The following is an 18,500-nucleotide window of genomic DNA, read 5'->3' on the forward strand; positions in this document are numbered from 1 at the left end:
CTTACGTAGCGAAGGGGGCTGATAAAACAACCTTATAAAATTCATACAAGTGCATAAGTACACAGTGTATAGTGTGTCATTTGGGACACAGTCGTGTCATCTTATGCTGATATAACAGGAACTCTTCAGTGTTTATCACCGCCTGTCTCTCGTCTCTATTCTCGACCCGAGAAGAATTTACACTGAGCATCAGACGAGTCTCGACCTGCAGATATTACACAGATAAATGACTCTCTCTCTCTCTCTTACAGTGTTCCTTCCCCTCTATTTGTAGTGCCCAGAATTACCCAGGAGCAAACACAGCGAGACAGAAGCGCAGGAGACGGGCTAAATAAAGGCCGGTCTGTGTGTCGGACACCGGCGGCCGGGCCGAGGCTATAACTGTGGTCTAGGAGTCCAGCCAAGGCCTATAAAATCAAATCGCCTTTATAAAAAGAGCTCAGGGTGTGAGAGCAGCATGTCAGCACCACACACACACACACACACACCGCCGGCACGTCTAGTGCGCGCGAGAAATACTTGGCAGAATGTGGTGAAAAATAAGGCTATTTGGAGTAATTGGAGCCTGTCTGATGCTCTACTATACTTGATTCTTCTGGAGAGAACGTCCACCGAACACAAAGAAAATATGTTTGAAACCATCTAGACCACAAAACAACTGATGCATAAATATGTGCCATAAATTAAAGAAATTAATCAAATGTTCATAGGGCATTTTCATTGTACTCTTATGATTATTTATTGTTTTATTTCTGCTTTTTGACAATAATTAAATATTTAAATTTAGACACTTCAAATAAAAATAATATCATTTGATCTCCACTTAGTAGCATAAATATGCAAAACAGTCAATTAATTAAAATAATTAATACAATTATTATTGTATCTATTTTCATTTTCATAATTTTTTTCATTTTCATCGTTTTTTTTTTAATTGTAGCTTCTCTAATGATTACTCATTGTTTTATTTCTGCTTTTTGACACTAATAAAGTATTTAAATAACTAAAATAAAATATACATTATTTCTAATTTGTTTGATACAAATAATTGAATATTTAAATGAATAAATATTGGTTAAGTTATCAGACACTTAATAAGATTAATGATATCAGAATGTAACTTTTGGGAAACACAGTGAGTTCACATAAAAATCAGAAAGATATATATATATATATATATATATATATATATATATATATATATATATATATATATATATATATATATATATATATATATTCTTTTCTTTTGATTGAAGTGCCACTGCAAATTAATATATATACTGTATATATATGTGTATATATATATATATATATATATATATATATATATATATATATATCTTCATTTGCAGTGGCACGGCCTCTGTAATAGTCGAAATAAGCTTTAAATATAGATCATAAAATGCATATTTGTATTCAGGGTGAAAACAAATTGTGCACTGGTAGAAAACATTTTTGCTTTAAAATACATATTTATTTGAGACGTATGTAACAAAATCATCATGTTATATTGTGCAACTGCAAAAATATAACACAGTGGTTATAATGTGAATATAGATTTTATTTGACAAGTACAAATTTCATTAAATTGTTTTAAAACACACATTTCATTATATTTCAAGAAAAAAGTTGAAGAATGACCTAATTGTTTCTTAAAACTCCCTTTTGTGGAATAAAATGACAAACGGGTCAGTAACAATAAAGCGGCTCAGATCACGTGATGAGAAATGTTTAGAGAAACTTTGATCATTTTGCAAGGCTGATTTTGTGTTTTCAAGTCCAGTCTCTATATTATTATAAAAATGCCCAAAATGTCGTCGGGGTCAGAGGTCACCCTCAGGCCATTCATCACGCGTGTCATCGTCCCGGACCAGTTGCAGGATCGATATGAAGAGCCATCAACCCTGACAACTCATCCATACCGACAATATTCAGCGCCTGTCATCTCACATCGTGATTAATCACAAATGCAAATGATGAATAACGGGCAATTAATCGACATCCAACCATTAATCTAGACGCTGACATATTGCAGGACAGGAGTGACAGAGGAAGTTTTGCAGCTTATGGAAGTGAATAAATTAGACTGGAACATCAACTTTATTTTATTATAGTTTTTCTAGATATTTGGATTTCATTATCAGTATCATCCATGGAATCTGCAGGGCTAATTGCAAAATCATTGTGGCACAATACATTACTTTTTGCTTAATAGTCTCTATGATAACGATGATAGCCTACAGTGCTTTAATAGATTTCAATATGTGATAAATTAGTTTTAAAATATCGACACAATCTTAGTAGACCTACACAATCTTTTTTTTTTTTTTTTTTTTTGGATAAAGTACGTGCTAAACTAGACTACAGCAAGGACTTTTACATTTGTTTTGGGTAATCTACTTGAATATATTCTTACAGACTATTTATTTTGTTAGACTGTTCATATCATAAATATTTTACGTTCTTTATTTCAGTACTGCCAGAAATATATACGAAAAAAATAAATAATAATAAAATAAAATAAAATACGAAACAGTAGGGACTTTACATTTGTCGGGTGTTTACGCCACCACGCTCATTTGCGTCATCACGCAACGTGCTGACGCAATTCCGTTACGCGCGAAATTTTGATCGGAACAAAACAATCTTGTCAGAACAACAGAAGAGTCGCCGCAGTTCCCGCTTCACACATCAACCTAAACGATCACGATGGCGGAGTTGGGCTGCTACTCTCCCAGCTTTAAAAAACCGTGTGATGTTCTTCGGATGAGACGGAACCGGGCGCGGAGCGAAGGGCCCGAACGGACGACCTCGAGTCCGGTCGTGTCGGTGCCCGGAGTCCGCCCGTTCTCACCGGGGCCGCTGTTAAACGCTCCGGGCCGGTCGCGAGGCGGCGTGAAGCGCAGGAATCCGTTCGCGAACATTGAGAACACGTACAACAGTCCTAAGAAACGAGCTTTATCGCACACCGACGGCGAAAAGGCGGCAGTTGCTCCGGTTCTGGACGGGAAGCTCAAAGAGCGTCCAAACGCGGGAGCTTCACTGAGAGAAGAACTGCTCAACACGGACCGACGGAAACGACACGAGATGACGGTACAGTACGGCAAACTTCTGATCTATTATATATTAAATGTTTATTATCATGAGACTGACATTCTTTTACCATGATATTTACATGGCTTCACTGTAAATACCATGGTACAAAAATGTTCACCATATTGCCATGATTCATAACCATTAATAATATTAACGTTATATTTTAACTCCGTTATTCATAGTTTCTTCCGTGCTTAAAATGTTTAGCCAATTTTTTTATGTAATTTTTTTTATTATATTATTTATGATGTAATATTTATAATTTATGTATTTATTAAAATACTTTTTATATTAAAATATTTTGTATACCATTTTTCATGTGATATTTTTGTATTTATAGTTTCTTTTTAAATGTATAGTTTTAATATCTGTTTATATATAGTTTAAAAAATATTGGGCTAATGGGGTTGTGACATGATTAATAATAATTAATAATAAAATTGATCAATTTCTTCTCTATCTGATTTCGTTTAGGATCATGTAAGCATGCAAATTTCTAAATCAGAGCGTATTATGAAAACGGCGAACAGTAGATGATGTATAATAACATCATTAGAGCACAAAAGCATTTTAAAACATTTAATTCATTCGACTTATTAAAACTATCTGAGTGAATGATTCAATGACTCGCTCATAAATACTCTGCGTTTTTGAATTGAATTAATGATTAAATTACAAATACTTTTTTAACTGTCACTTGTCGCCACCTACTGGTGTAACGATTTAATTAACACAATCTTTATTTGAAGCTTCACGTTACTTTCAAAGGGTGATTTGCTCTATTTTGATCACTACCGTAGACATCAGTGTTTATATCCTATAACGATACATGACAACGGCTCTCTCTGGATCCAAATGTTGACGTTTGGGAATGAGATTGGGTGGGTGTTTGAATCGATTAAACAATTAATCGTGCAGCTCTAATCATCATAATTGACCCTTCGCAGGGAGTTTGATTGACAGGCGAAATGACCAATTATAATCCGCCGAATCCGCCATTTTTATCCGACAAAGCGGTGAGGAGAGTTAGTAGATTAACGTCGGAGGATTTGAACTTGATAAATGGTGTGTACTGACGTCAACATTCCTTCTGATGTTCATTCATGTTTATTTGATGCTATAAAATAACTAGAAGAGATGATCGGTTCACGAGCAGCTTTAAAAAACCCTTAACGCCTGAATTTATATAGCTGTATATATAAAAAAAAAAATTGTGTGTTTTTGCCTTTAAGTAGATGGTAAATAATGTTGAGATTATCAATTTCACTTTTGCACAACAAATAAATAGAAATTTTGGTATGTTGCAAATTTGCGACAACAGGCATTTAGGGTAGCCTAATTTTTACAAAATGGTAAAATTAATAAAACACATTTTCCCATCTCAGGTATGTAGATTTTATTCATGGCACAAAGTTGTTAGAACTTATAAACTTTAATTGACAAATTAATGAATCTTGACAACAGCAAGAAACAAAACACTCTCCTACTCCCTAACATTGACAGTAGTTTTTATACATTCCATGTTACACTCTGTTGAACTCTTTCCTTGTTTCTCCAGTGCATACATTATATATTCTTATAGTGTTATATCCTAACATGCTATTTTTTGTGAAAAAAAAAAAAAAAAATTTTTTTGGCTGAAACCATCTAAATACAGCATTATTATAATATGTAGCCATTAGCCCAATCCAGCCGTTATGGACCAATGTCGCAAATTTGCTACAAACAGAAATCTACAAAGTACGTAAAAAATATTCGTCACATGAAGTCTATATGAATAACATAGCTATAGAAGCAATCAATAAGCTGGTACATATTTTTATCTTAGCACAACTTAACTCATTTTGGGCAATTTCTCCACATTTGCGCCCTTGAAATGCGGATTTTGCAAACCAAAATATTAGCTTCGGTGAACCGGATGTAGTTCCCACTCCGACCGCTCCTACGAGAAACCAGTGCGTGCAAAATGTTCCTAGGTATGTATCGAATGTGCACAAACAGGCATTGGGGGAAAACACACGCTATCTCGCCTGCAGTCTGAATGGAAGGGGTTTGTTGCAAATTCGCGACAGTGGGCGTTAAGGGGTTAACTGAGGCGATCTGTCAGACACATTAACGTCACAAAACGGTATTTATTGTTTAAAATTCGTTAAAAAATGACCAAATTTGAAAGTTAAGACATTGTTTCATATCAAAAGTAAGCTGGTCTGTCAGTGTCCTCGCTGCTCCGCGATGTGTGTTTACGAGAACATGGTGGGGCGTGAGAGGGGCGTGGCTTGTCGGACATAGCAACAGTAACTAAAGGGGGCGTGTCTTCTGATGTTCCTCTGATGTTCCTGCAGACGGTGCCCCTCTCTGAAGACGACTGTCTGTTCGAGGAGGAGAGATCCACTCCAGTGTTGAAGGTCTGAGGACAGCTGACGGTTGCTCATGATTCATCAGTCATGGTGTGTTTGTGTTCATGACGTGTGTGTGTGTGTGTCTCCAGAGTCCAGAGGCGGTTTGCCCCGCGGCTCCAGCTGAAGTGTGTGTGGAGTTCCCGGCTGACTGGTCCCTGAAGACCCGCGTGTTGTTCACGTCTCCTCAGTCGTTCTCCTGGGCGGAGCATCTGAAGGCACAGGAGGAGGCGCAGGGCTTGAGCTCCCACTGCAGGGCCCAGTTCACCAGCGCTCCTGCTAACATACCAGTACGCACACCAGTCACCACTGAAACACCACTGGACATCAGCCTAGCAGTGCAGCGTTCAGAGCTAGTGTTCCAGTGCTGGGCACACATGCATAGCATACATCAAAAATGTGTTATTTATATATAATATATGTGTTATTTATGTATAAATATATGTATACATGCATATGTGTATATTTATATATACAAAATAATTATACACACATGTATTTATGTAAACACAAACTTTTATTCTGGATGTGATCAATCATTGCCCAGCACTACTCTTTATATTAAAGAAAGAATATTAAATTACTATGTATTATTATTTTATTTTATTATATTATTGTTATTTTTATAATTTTTAGATACAAAACTTAGCTTTATATATAAAAAAATAAGTTTTTTAGTTTTAATGTGTGACTTTTAGTGTATAGCATATTGTAGTTGTAGTTTTTATGTAGTTTTTTTTATGTAGTTTTTTTATGTAGTTTTTATGTAATCTTTATATTAAATAAGAAATTAGTTACATATAATTTTATATAGTTTTTGATAAAAAAAGTTTAATCTTTATATTAAATAAGAAATGAATTAAATATAATTTTATATTATTAATGTAAATTTTATAGTGGTATGATATGAGATATTGTTATATGAGAGTTTTTTAGTATTTATAATTTTTCATAGTATTTATTTTGAATAAATAGTAATTAAACATTTTTAATTTATATTATGTTTTTTTATGTATTTAAATTGTTTTTATATTTTTAATGTGTGTTAAATATTTTTTCATCTTTTATATCAAATAATGAAATTAAGTAAATGTAGTTTTTATATTATTAATGTTCATATAAGATAAACATTTTTTATAGATTTTTATTTAGTTTTAATATATGATGCACAGTATGTAAATAAGGTTTAGTATTTATTTTAATTTAATAAATATTAATTAATTTAAGCATTTATTATATTATAGATATATCTTTTATTAATTTTATATAAAAATATTTATTCTATATTTTGTATGTTTTTTTTATACTTTTAATGTGTGATTTCATTTAGCTTTAATATTTAGTTTTATTTTAAAAATGGAAATATAAATTATCTTTTTATATGAAATATATATATACAAGATTTTTAATTTGTTACAGTTTTAATGTGATTTTTATATAGTTTTAATATATTTATCTTTTAAGTAGTGACTTAGCTTTTTAAGAGTGCACCTTTAATACAGTCCAGTAAAAATAAATAATGCTGATCTGCATTTTTAGCGATCTGCATTTTTTTAGTCTGTGTGTGTGTGTGTGTGTGTTGCAGGATCCCCGGGGCTGTGTGGAGCTGCGTTGTGGTTTCCAGCAGTGTCTTCAGTTCTGGCAACACCCGTCCATGCCCTGGCTCTCGCTCTTCCCACGGATTGGTGCAGAACGCAAGTTCTCTGGCAAGTGTGTGCCGTGGGCGCTGGACACAACGCTGCAGCAGAGCCTGATGAGCGACTGGTAAGAGAGTAGAGTGTGTGTGTGTGTGTGTGTGGGACACAACGCTGCAGCAGAGCCTGATGAGCGACTGGTAAGAGAGTAGAGTGTGTGTGTGTGGGGGGGACACAACGCTGCAGCAGAGCCTGATGAGCGACTGGTAAGAGAGGAGAGTGTGTGTGTGTGTGTGTGTGTGTGTGTGTGGGGGGGGGACACAACGCTGCAGCAGAGCCTGATGAGCGACTGGTAATAGAGGAGAGTGTGTGTGTGTGTGAGTGAAGTTCAAAAGCGTCTACAATGGCAGACAGTGACCAAGGCAGCTCTGGCATAATGTCAGTAACACTTCTACAAATGACTTAGTGTCTTTACAGTTATTGAGGTAAACATGCCTAAATTACCAAAAAAAAGGTACTGTTGCCGGTACAGGTTAAAATGTGAACGGGTACACAACCTTAGTTTGAATTTCAAAAGCGTCTGCAGTGGCGGTTCTACATTGAATTACACCCTGGGCGAGACCCCCTTCGAGCGCCCCCCCCTCCCCCCCCATTTGGACATAATTTTTCTTACCCCATTGGCAGATCATGTTTTGCTTGTTTTAAGCAAAAACTCAATTTTAAGTCTTTCACTCAATTTTAAGATATTAAAGGAGAACTCCGGTCAATTTTAACATTGAGCTCATTTTTTTTGTACATTTGGAGTGCTGTCAATGCAGAGAACAACGACAAAAATCGGTGTTGCCTACACCGTGTTATCCTCTTTTTAAAATTTGCACCCTGTTGACTTCAATGGGGCAAGTTTTAAACCAGCTTTTAGCCTCTTAACATCCTTGATGTGTCATTACAAGTGCACAGGTCATGTGAGTGATTCCTTTAGAGTGAACGCGGGTGAATCTGACTGCAGTAGATGTGAAAGATATGAATAAAAATGATGTTATTTAAGCCAGCGCTCATACCTGTATTTACATCCTGTTTTCGAGTGAAGTCCAAAGTAGTCGATTGTCGAGTTCACGCGCATAGGTTTAGTACCTATGATCACGCGCGTGAACTCGGCAATCGACTACTTTGGACTTCACCCGAAAACAGGATGTTTTCGGCCCCCCCAAAAATCCCGATATCCCAAAATTGATATCGCGATATATTTCTTAATTTCGGTCGATACTATATAATTCCGATATGAACAATATAAAAGCCTCAGAAAAACTGCCTGGAACGCCCACAACAGATGTCTCTTCCTACAAACCAATGAAAAATTAATTTGCCGAGTATATGAAACCTCCTCTTATAAAACTACATAATATTTTAGAAATGAAAACAGTACAAATAAATTAATGTTCACCTTTTATTTGTATTTAGCCTTCATGCAAACAAGAAATGTAAAATCACTATCAAATAAACATAAGATTCTCAATTTATTAATATTTTATATATATATATGTATGTATATGTGTATAGAGAGTATATATACATACACCGTTTCCATTAACTGATTTTATGCAACAAAAACATATTTTTTTCCTCTCGTGATAAATCATCCCAAACATCATGGCGATGGATGTTAGTAAATGTTCAACTTTGGGTAAAACGCAGCGCTCATCACTGTCACTTTTTACCCAGCTGCCCAATCACAGTGGAGGAGGGGCGGGACTAATACCATACCGACCAACCACCACATTCTGTTGACGACAACAAGCAATAATAACGGAACAAAATCATTTAAAACAAGAGCCAGAGAAAAATATGTTACATTGTATCGACATTTTAATATAGAATCAACACAGAAACAAAATATGTGTGAAATGAGATACTAGTAACACTTTCACGGATATTACGTATCATAACGAGCAAAGTGTCTCACCTGAAAAAAACACAACACTGCCAAAACGCTCTCAAGCGCCCACAGCTAGGCGTTTAGCAGAGCGCCCACAGCTAGGCGTTTAGCAGAGCGCTCACAGCTAGGCGTTTAGCCAACGCTTTGGTGGACACACGGCCTTATTCTGTGAGCGGCACACATGAGGTGTTTCTGGGTGTTTCTCCCTCATTTCTGCTTCGAGCTCTTGATTGTGGCATTTCTTTGAGGTTTATAATCCAGTATTCCTGTAATTCTTCTGTCTTTTATGAGTTTAATGAAGAACTCCGTCTCGTCTTCTGTCTAAACACGCGTCAGGTGACTGTAAATGCCTGTTTCTATTGCAGTTTTGCTAAACATTCCTTTTTCGAATTTCCTGAAAAACCCCCTCATGTGAGCATAAAAACATTATATTAATATAAATAAATATTAAATATTTTTGCAATATATGGGAGTTTTTGCGAAATTAACGTGTTTCTATTGGGCGTATTTTCAATTTCAATTCACCCGATTTGAAGGGTAATGGAAACGCAGCTTGTGTGTGAAGTCGAAAGTGTCTGCCACATGCATGAATATTAACAGCAGCCCTCTAGATTCTGGCGTCTGTGATGTGAATGTTATGTTGACTGGTGTGTGTGTGTTGTAGGTCTGTGAGTCTGACGTCTCTCTACAGTCTCCTGAAGGCCCGACTGTGTCCGTATTTCTACCTGTGCTCGTATCAGTTCACGGTGTTGTTCAGAGCGGCCGGCCTGAGCGGGTCTAAAGGCATCACTGCACTGCTGTCTCCCACCACTAGAGGACTGAGAGAGGCCATGAGGGTCGAGGGTGAGCGCCACTGACCAGTACAACAAGCGAACCCAATGCCATATTCTGTAGATTTAGATTTAGAGAGGCTTAGATTTTCTTAAAAATTAAAAATAAATAATTAAAGTGCCTTTTTCATGGACAAGCGGTTTGATAGAGCCATTGCTTTTGTTTTGGATTTATTAAAAAAAATTATAACAGTGTATTCCAATATGAAGAATTTATGATTTTTGTCTAATTTTCCTCCTCCATCATCAATACGCTTGTCACCAAGTTATGTACTCTTATTTTAAGCACAATTATGAGAAAAAAAATTATACCCAAACATTTTTATTGGAGTTTGCTTTCTTTATATATATATATATATACTGCATTTCAAACTGAATAAGATAAGTACATAAGATGCTGATTTTTAATTAATTTGTGTTCTGAAAGTCTGAGGAAGAATCTTTGCTTTATTAAGAAACTTTTGCATTTATTTTATCAATGCAATCAGATACTTTTTTCATAACATGTGACCACGATGTTGAACTTATTAATTCCTTTGTTTTGCATTGAAAGGTTTTTGCTTAAGAACTTCTTTCTCAACACATTGCCTAGATTTTATTTTACATTCTGTCTGAAATTCCCACACTGTAAAATCTCTTAAACTTAAGTTTATAGAACGAAACAGTTATAGAACGAATAACACATTTCTTCAGGACTATGATCTTCAGATTGAGGTTTCCTTTGCAAAGTCCCTTTTGTACTTTTTCTCTTCCCTTTTCCTTTTATGTTTTTCAAATGTTTGTAATAGTAAAGAAAACATGTTAATAAGGCAAAATCCATTCAGAAAAGATGGAAAATAGTTTGATTTTATCTCAATTAATGGTGGCTGCTTACTAGTTATAGTTATACTAATAAACTATAAGTTCATTTATATAGCACATTTCATACACTCAGTGCTTTACACAGAAAGGAATTAAAATAATCACAAAATAAAAGCAGTATAATATATTAGATATCTCAATTTAATAATAATACTAACACTAATAATAATAAATTATCATATTTTTTTAAGGAATAATCACTTTTTCTTCTATGTTAAAATTTTAACAGTGTAAAGTTTAGTTGTGCTGCATGTTGTTGTGACAAAAAAAGTTTAATTTCATATGAAAGATGTCTTCTTTTGATTACTAGGAAATTCACAACACAGAATTTCTGGAAAACAAAACATTTAAACAGTTATAAAAGGAATTAAAAGAGATATATGATACAGTTATAAAATGAATGAAGAGTAAAAAGATACATAGATAAACTTCTCATCTTGCTAAACACCGGTGTATCATATTTTTCACAACTCCCAGTTTTACTCTGAGATCTTCTGAGATAGAAGAAATCTATTGGACGTCGTATTGTTTTATGAAGTATGTGAGTCTGTGCACTGGCAGACAGCTGTGTATTGAAGTGTTGTGTTTGTTCAGGGATAGAGTTCTCACTCCCTCTGCTGGAGGAGCGGAGGAAGAGCAAAGATCTCGCTGAGAGCGTTCCTCAGACGGACAGCGAGGAGCCGGCCAGCAGCGCTGCGTGAGTGCATGACCTCTGACACCAGATTTCACAATACACATCATCTCAAAGCAGCTTTACAGAACGTGCATGAGTCCACATTACAGTGATCTGTTATCAGAGGAAACTGTCTAAGTTATGCATTTCAGAAATGTGCATATACAAAATCACAGTTAATTAAATTAATTTAAACACTAAGGCAGAAACATTGAGCTCACTGAAGTAATGAATGTTGTTTGTTAACAGATGATTATGACATTTAGAAATAGCATTGGTGTGTTGATTCAGAGTTTGAGTCTTGCTTTGATCAGATGCGCTTTGAATATTAATCGATGCATTTGTCATCTTTCCTTTTTCCAGATTAAGTGAGCACAGTGAAAACGAGGAGGATGATGATGATGACGATGATGGTGGATTTTCTTGGCTGAAGGAGATGGGCGTCCAAGACAAGATCAAGAAACCAGACGCCATTTCCATCAAACTGTATCCTTACAGCTCTTTATATAAACTTGTATGTGCAACTTTAACTGCATGCACACATACAGGATACACACATGTAAAGCGATATACAGTGATTAAACTTCAATGTTGACTAAAGTTATCCTTAGACATTGCTCAAAATTAATGTATAACTTTGATGAAAGGTTTTGATCCACTTCAAATGTTGACTACTGTATACTATATAGGAAATCTTCTAATGATTCAATGAGAATGAACCTCATTGGTTCTTGTGGAGCTCAAACATGTTGCATAACACACAAGAATGAACCTCATTGGTTCTCGCACGTCAAGGAAACGTGTGAACGTCAGTTTATCACAACTGATGTGTGAGTTGATGAATGCAGGGTTTCCCCGGGGCATTAAAAGTCATTAAATGGATTTTGCAAAAATTAAGGCCTTAAGGCGAGACACATAGTTTTTTTTTTTTACTGGTTAATTTTGAGATTTTTGGATATTTGTCTTCAATAACATGTCTTCTTTTTAGACTTGTGGTGAAAAAAAGTCCGAAATACACATTTAGGTCTTTATTTTACGCACTTTTTCTGTTTGCATCTGTAGATTTCTCATAAATTCAACAAAAGTTGGCGTTCTTAATCAACACGCTGCTCCGCGATCTCTGCCGGCACCCTGTCATCACACACACCGCTGGACAGCTCTCTCCTGTACAATCCTGTCGGATCCAAATATGGTCATTTCCTTTTTATCAGCAACCAATCGTGAAAGTAAAAGGGCTGAATGCGCAATCTCATTGGCTGATGATAAATCTTTAAAGCCCGTTTTCTCAAAATGACTTTTCTCTCCGAAATCTCCACCAAACTTTCCAGTCTTGTACCTAGTTATATTATGAAGACATTTACAGAGGGATTTGTAAATATATTTTTCCTAGCCTGATTTATATAACATTTTATTCCAAAAAACATGGCGAAAATCATTTTTTTAAGGCTATTGACAGTATATTCTGATTTACAGGATAACAAAAGTAGATATCCATAAATCCCTCAGTAATTTTTTTTTCCCATCTAATATGTGAACACAATGAAAACATAATTTTTAACCTGGCTTTATCCAATACTCAGATTTCGTTTTTTTAAATATATGCAAATTAGCGCATATTTAATTAGATATAGCCTAATTTGCATATTTAAACATTCAATTACAGAAAACTGTTTCATGGTGATATCTGCTAGTTAAACATTTTACCCTATTCACCTGTAGTGTCTCACCTTAAATGGCATTAAACAGCATTGAATTTGAATCCTACAGGCATTAAAAAGTTAGATATAAATCAAGAAAATGTGATATTATCAATTTCTCTGTGGATAGTCATGGGTCATGTATGGCATTACAAATAAAAAAATGGCATTAAAAAGCATTAAATTTAATTTGAAGATACCTGCTGACACCCTGTGAATGTTTATATGTGAATAAAAGGCTAAATTCAGTCTGTCTGTACAAGAATTGAAACAAATGCACAGTAATGGATTGTGTGAAATATGTCAAAACTTGGCTAAACCGTTATTAATTACCAGACCATGTTCATATGTGAAACGCGCTGTGGTGTATGTCGTGATGTTCTTCCTTAAGTCGTTCCCCAGTCGTAAGGAGCACAGAGAGGTGTGTTTGGACCACAGGCCGGAGTCCGTGGTGTTGGTGGAGGGTTCGAACACCTTCACGCTGCTCAACTTCCTCATCAACTGCAAGAGTTTGGTGGCAGCAGCCGGTTCTCAGGCGGGTCTTCCTCCAACACTTCTGGCCCCGACGGCCTTCAGAGGGGCCACACTGCACACACTCAAGGTACTCGACGCATGTGTGTGTTGCTGATTGTTGGCCTCACTGATTCATACTGATTTATTTGCATAATTTACACACAAATACAGCAGACAAAGTTGGTTGTTAGCCGCCAGCAGCACACACTCAAAACCATAATACTCATGTATGAAGCAGAAACGACTCAACATCTGCGTCCGTTTCCAGGCCTTCGGTCTCTCCAGCAAAAGGAACACGTCGACTTTTTGGGACTTTAGCTTATTCACCGTATCCCCCAGAGTTAGATAAGTCCATACACACCCTTCTCATCTCCGTGCGTGCCGTAACTCTGTCTGACGCACCCACCGCTAGCCTAGCTTAGCACAAAGACTAGAGGTAAATGGCTCCGGCTAGCATACTGCTCCCAGTAAGTGACAAAATAACACCAACATTTTCCTATTTACATGTTGTAATTTGTAGAGTCACAGCGTGTACGAATAACAAGGTCACATGAGACACAGCCATCTTCTAACCGTATACATACTGGGAACTATATTCTCAGAAGGCGAAGCACTGCTACTTCTGCAGAGTGATTTGCTCGCAGCGCCTGAGAAGCTCGGTGGTGAGGAGCAGAGAGTTAGCTCAGAGTTGGACTATACAAATCACAACATGTAAATAGGAAAATGTTGGCGTTATTTTGTCACTTATTGGGAGCAGTATGCTAGCCGGAGCCATTTACCTCCAGTCTTTGTGCTAAGCTAGGCTAGCGGTGTGTACGTCAGACAGAGTTACGGCACGCACGGAGATGAGAAGGGTGTGTATGGACTTATCTAACTCTGGGGGATACGGGGAATAAGCTAAAGTCCCAAAAAGTCGGCGTGTTCCTTTAACACGGGTCTTAAAGCTCTTGCCTGATCAGAACCCCAGTGATACTCCTCTGAGCCTTTCTCTTTTGTAATGTCTCTCTCTCGGCCATCTCTCTTTTCTTCCTCTTGCTGAGCTCACTCTGCTCTTCCATCACGAGTGGACACGCCCCCTGCTGCTGATTGGCTAAAACATTTTTTTGTGCTGCTCGGTCCGATCCTCTTTCAACAGCGTTTTTCAAAAATGGCTTAAAGGTGCAGTGTGTAATTTTAGCGGCATCTAGTGGTGAGGTTGCGAATTGCACCCAACAGAAGTTACGGTGGCCGACAGGAAGTGATGTCATCATCTGAGACAGCAGAGAGTAGCCAGTTAAACACTGAGGTTTCTTTACGAAGATAATTTAAGAAATTATGTTTACTTATTTTTTCAGTAAATCGATGTTATTGTGAATATTATTGTGACTTGTTCATCATTGTGTCAGTGTTTTATCCGCTGACTTTAGTTCGCTTCTTTACATGAAGAACAACATAGTGAGGAAACGCGTTTGTCCGCTCAGGGCCACCATAGAAACATGTCGATGTAAGCGGACCCGCGGTGTGTGTAGAGAGAAAGGCCTCATTCTAAGCTAATAAACACATAACTCTTCATTATGTAAGGTCTTTATACACCACTGAAAACATAGTTTACCTAAATATTACTTAAAGGCTATTATAGGACACTGATGACATCATGCATTATTTTTTTTCTAATGCACTCTTTTTGTCTGTGTGTGTTTCCAGGCGCGCGCTGTGAATGTGAAGACTCGCGTGAGGACGGGCTATCAGGACGTGTGCAGTCTGGAGGTGACGGGTCCCATCATGCCTCACACACTCCACGCGCTGACGCAGCTCCTGAGACCGGCTCAGAGAGGAGAGTTTTCTGTGGGTCTCTACACACACGAACCCACAGCCGTCCTCAACGTTCCCATCAGCCCGAGCTCTGAGCCGGAGCCACAGCCGGTGCGTTTGACCGCTCGTCGGGGGTTAGGGGGTCGGGATTGTGGGTTGTACATTTTGAGAGTTAGACTATTTAAGTGTGTGTGTGTGTGTGTGTGTGTGTGGCTGCTCCAGAAAGTTTCATGTTCTGGTTTCTTCTTCTCCTCTAGGAGTATGTTGTACAGGATCTGTCTCTGTGTGTGTGTGTGTGTGTGTGTGTGTGTGTGTGTGTGTGTGTGTGTAGCTGCTCCAGAAGGTCTCATGCTCTGGTTTCTTCTTCTTCTCCTCTAGGAGTGTGTTGTACAGGATCTGGGCCGGTGTGTGTGTGTGTTGTACAGGATCTGGGCCGGTGTGTGTGTGTGTTGTACAGGATCTGGGCAGGTGTGTGTGTGTGTGTGTGTGTGTGTTGTACAGGATCTGGGCAGGTGTGTGTGTGTGTTGTACAGGATCTGGGCAGGTGTGTGTGTGTGTGTGTGTGTGTGTGTGTGTGTTTGTTGTACAGGATCTGGGCAGGTGTGTGTGTGTGTGTGTGTGTGTGTGTGTTTGGCTGCTCCAGAAGGTCTCATGCTCTGGTTTCTTCTTCTTCTCCTCTAGGAGTGTGTTGTACAGGATCTGGGCCGGTGTGTGTGTGTGTGTGTGTGTGTGTTTGGCTGCTCCAGAAGGTCTCATGCTCTGGTTTCTTCTTCTTCTCCTCTAGGAGTGTGTTGTACAGGATCTGGGCCGGTGTGTGTGTGTGTGTGTGTGTTTGGCTGCTCCAGAAGGTCTCATGCTCTGGTTTCTTCTTCTTCTCCTCTAGGAGTGTGTTGTACAGGATCTGGGCCGGTGTGTGTGTGTGTGTGTGTGTTTGGCTGCTCCAGAAGGTCTCATGCTCTGGTTTCTTCTTCTTCTCCTCTAGGAGTGTGTTGTACAGGATCTGGGCCGGTGTGGGCTCCAGCAGAGCTCAGTTCAGCAGCTGGCAGCGCCGAGCATTCTGGGAAAGTGTGCGCTCAGACAGTTGCACATGAGAGACTACTCGTACAGCTGGAAGACCTGAGCGTGAGTCTCCACTGACAGGCCACACTATTAATATCTCTCGGCATCTCAGGCGTCATGTGACTCGACTCACTCTCGGCATCTCAGGCGTCATGTGACCCGACTCGCTCCATCAGAGACACTGAGCTGGTATATAGTGAAGCTTTTAGTGTTCTGTGCATGTAAACATTAGTTTAATATTTGTCCTTTTAAGTCTCAACTTTTATGGAGTGTTTTAAATGGTGTGATTTTAAAGCTCAAGTTTTAATCATCGTCTCTTAATGAGAAACAACTGATTCCTCCTTCAGAAGTGTGTGTTCAACACTCTCATGCTCATATTTCTGACTGTTGAATCCAGTGTATTATTCACACTTGTATGAATGTATAATATTAAATGAGTTGAAAGATCTCCCGCTTTATCTCTCATAATGTGTGCAAAACAAACGTGTTTAAAGCAAGTATTTCCAATTCTCTGAGGATAATATACCATCTGATTTAATGATAATAACCTGCTTATTACATGGATACTTTATAAATAAATGAATGGACATGAAATATTGATTTGAGTGTGAATTATTTTTTATGGGAAAAAAAACAAGTGTGGTACGTGCGCCAAAACATGGCACTAATTCTATCATTTTTTTGGTTGGTTTGTGGAAAATCAAGTTTAAAAAAAGTATATAAATATACACTTGGTAAACATGATGGTTTTGAATTGCTTGAAATATGATTGGGATCGCTTCAAAAAAGGGAAATACAGTTCAGTGCAACGTGCAGATCAAGTCTGTCATATCGGCTACATCAAATTATAATGAGAACATTTTTGGGTTTTGCCGTTGTAATCAGGCTCTCAAAAATTATATGAAAATTTCGATTTATATCGGCCCATATATCGGTTATCGGCTTTCAAATCTATAGAATTATCGGTTATCGGCTTTCAAATCTATAGAATTATCGGTTATCGGCTTTCAAATATAGAGAATTATCGGCTTTCAAATATATAGACTTATCGGTTATCGGCTTTCAAATCTATAGAGTTATCGGTTATCGGCTTTCAAATATAGAGAATTATCGGTTATCGGCTTTCAAATATAGAGAATTATCGGCTTTCAAATATATAGACTTATCGGTTATCGGCTTTCAAATCTATAGAGTTATCGGTTATCGGCTTTCAAATATAGAGGGTTATCGGCTTTCAAATATAGAGAATGATCGGTTATCGGCTTTCAAATCTATAGAATGATCGGTTATCGGCTTTCAAATCTATAGAATTATCGGCTTTCAAATCTATAGAGTTATCGGTTATCGGCTTTCAAATATAGTGAATTATCGGTTATCGGCTTTCAAATATAGAGAATTATCGGTTATCGGCTTTCAAATCTATAGACTTATCGGTTATCGGCTTTCAAATCTATAGAGTTATCGGTTATCGGCTTTCAAATATAGAGAATTATCGGTTATCGGCTTTCAAATATAGAGAATGATCGGTTATCGGCTTTCAAATCTATAGAGTTATCGGTTATCGGCTTTCAAATCTATAGAATGATCGGTTATCGGCTTTCAAATATAGAGAATGATCGGTTATCGGCTTTCAAATCTATAGAATGATCGGTTATCGGCTTTCAAATCTATAGAATTATCGGCTTTCAAATCTATAGAGTTATCGGTTATCGGCTTTCAAATATAGAGAATTATCGGTTATCGGCTTTCAAATATAGAGAATTATCGGTTATCGGCTTTCCAATCTATAGAGTTATCGGTTATCGGCTTTCAAATCTATAGAGTTATCGGTTATCGGCTTTCAAATATAGAGAATTATCGGTTATCGGCTTTCAAATATAGAGAATTATCGGTTATCGGCTTTCAAATATAGAGAATGATCGGTTATCGGCTTTCAAATCTATAGAATAATCGGTTATCGGCTTTCAAATATAGAGAATTATCGGTTATCGGCTTTCAAATATAGAGAATTATC

At 37.3% G+C, this 18,500-nt stretch overlaps 1 protein-coding gene across 2 annotated transcripts; it reads left to right on the forward strand.

Annotated features, from left to right (window-relative positions):
• Nucleotides 1-2,548: 2,548 nt before the first annotated feature.
• Nucleotides 2,549-17,085, forward strand: donson (DNA replication fork stabilization factor DONSON). 2 transcript variants are annotated; one of them, XR_013819672.1, is made up of 11 exons: nt 2,549-3,096; nt 5,442-5,504; nt 5,588-5,785; nt 7,081-7,259; nt 9,727-9,905; nt 11,348-11,450; nt 11,790-11,912; nt 13,526-13,724; nt 15,320-15,538; nt 16,410-16,598; nt 16,634-17,069. XR_013819672.1 is itself a non-coding variant. In XM_079857218.1 (10 exons), the coding sequence occupies exons 1-10, from the start codon at nt 2,713-2,715 to the stop codon at nt 16,545-16,547; spliced, it is 1,785 nt and encodes a 594-aa protein (XP_079713344.1). In that variant the 5' UTR covers nt 2,549-2,712; the 3' UTR covers nt 16,548-17,085. The 2 variants fall into 2 exon arrangements, 1 of the variants encoding a protein (XP_079713344.1); XM_079857218.1 differs by having other exon boundaries at nt 16,410-17,085.
• The last annotated feature ends 1,415 nt before the right edge of the window (nt 17,086-18,500 follow it).

The sequence above is a fragment of the Squalius cephalus genome, assembly GCF_949319135.1.
Source record: "Squalius cephalus genome assembly, chromosome: 2".
Taxonomy (NCBI): Eukaryota; Metazoa; Chordata; class Actinopteri; order Cypriniformes; family Leuciscidae; genus Squalius; species Squalius cephalus.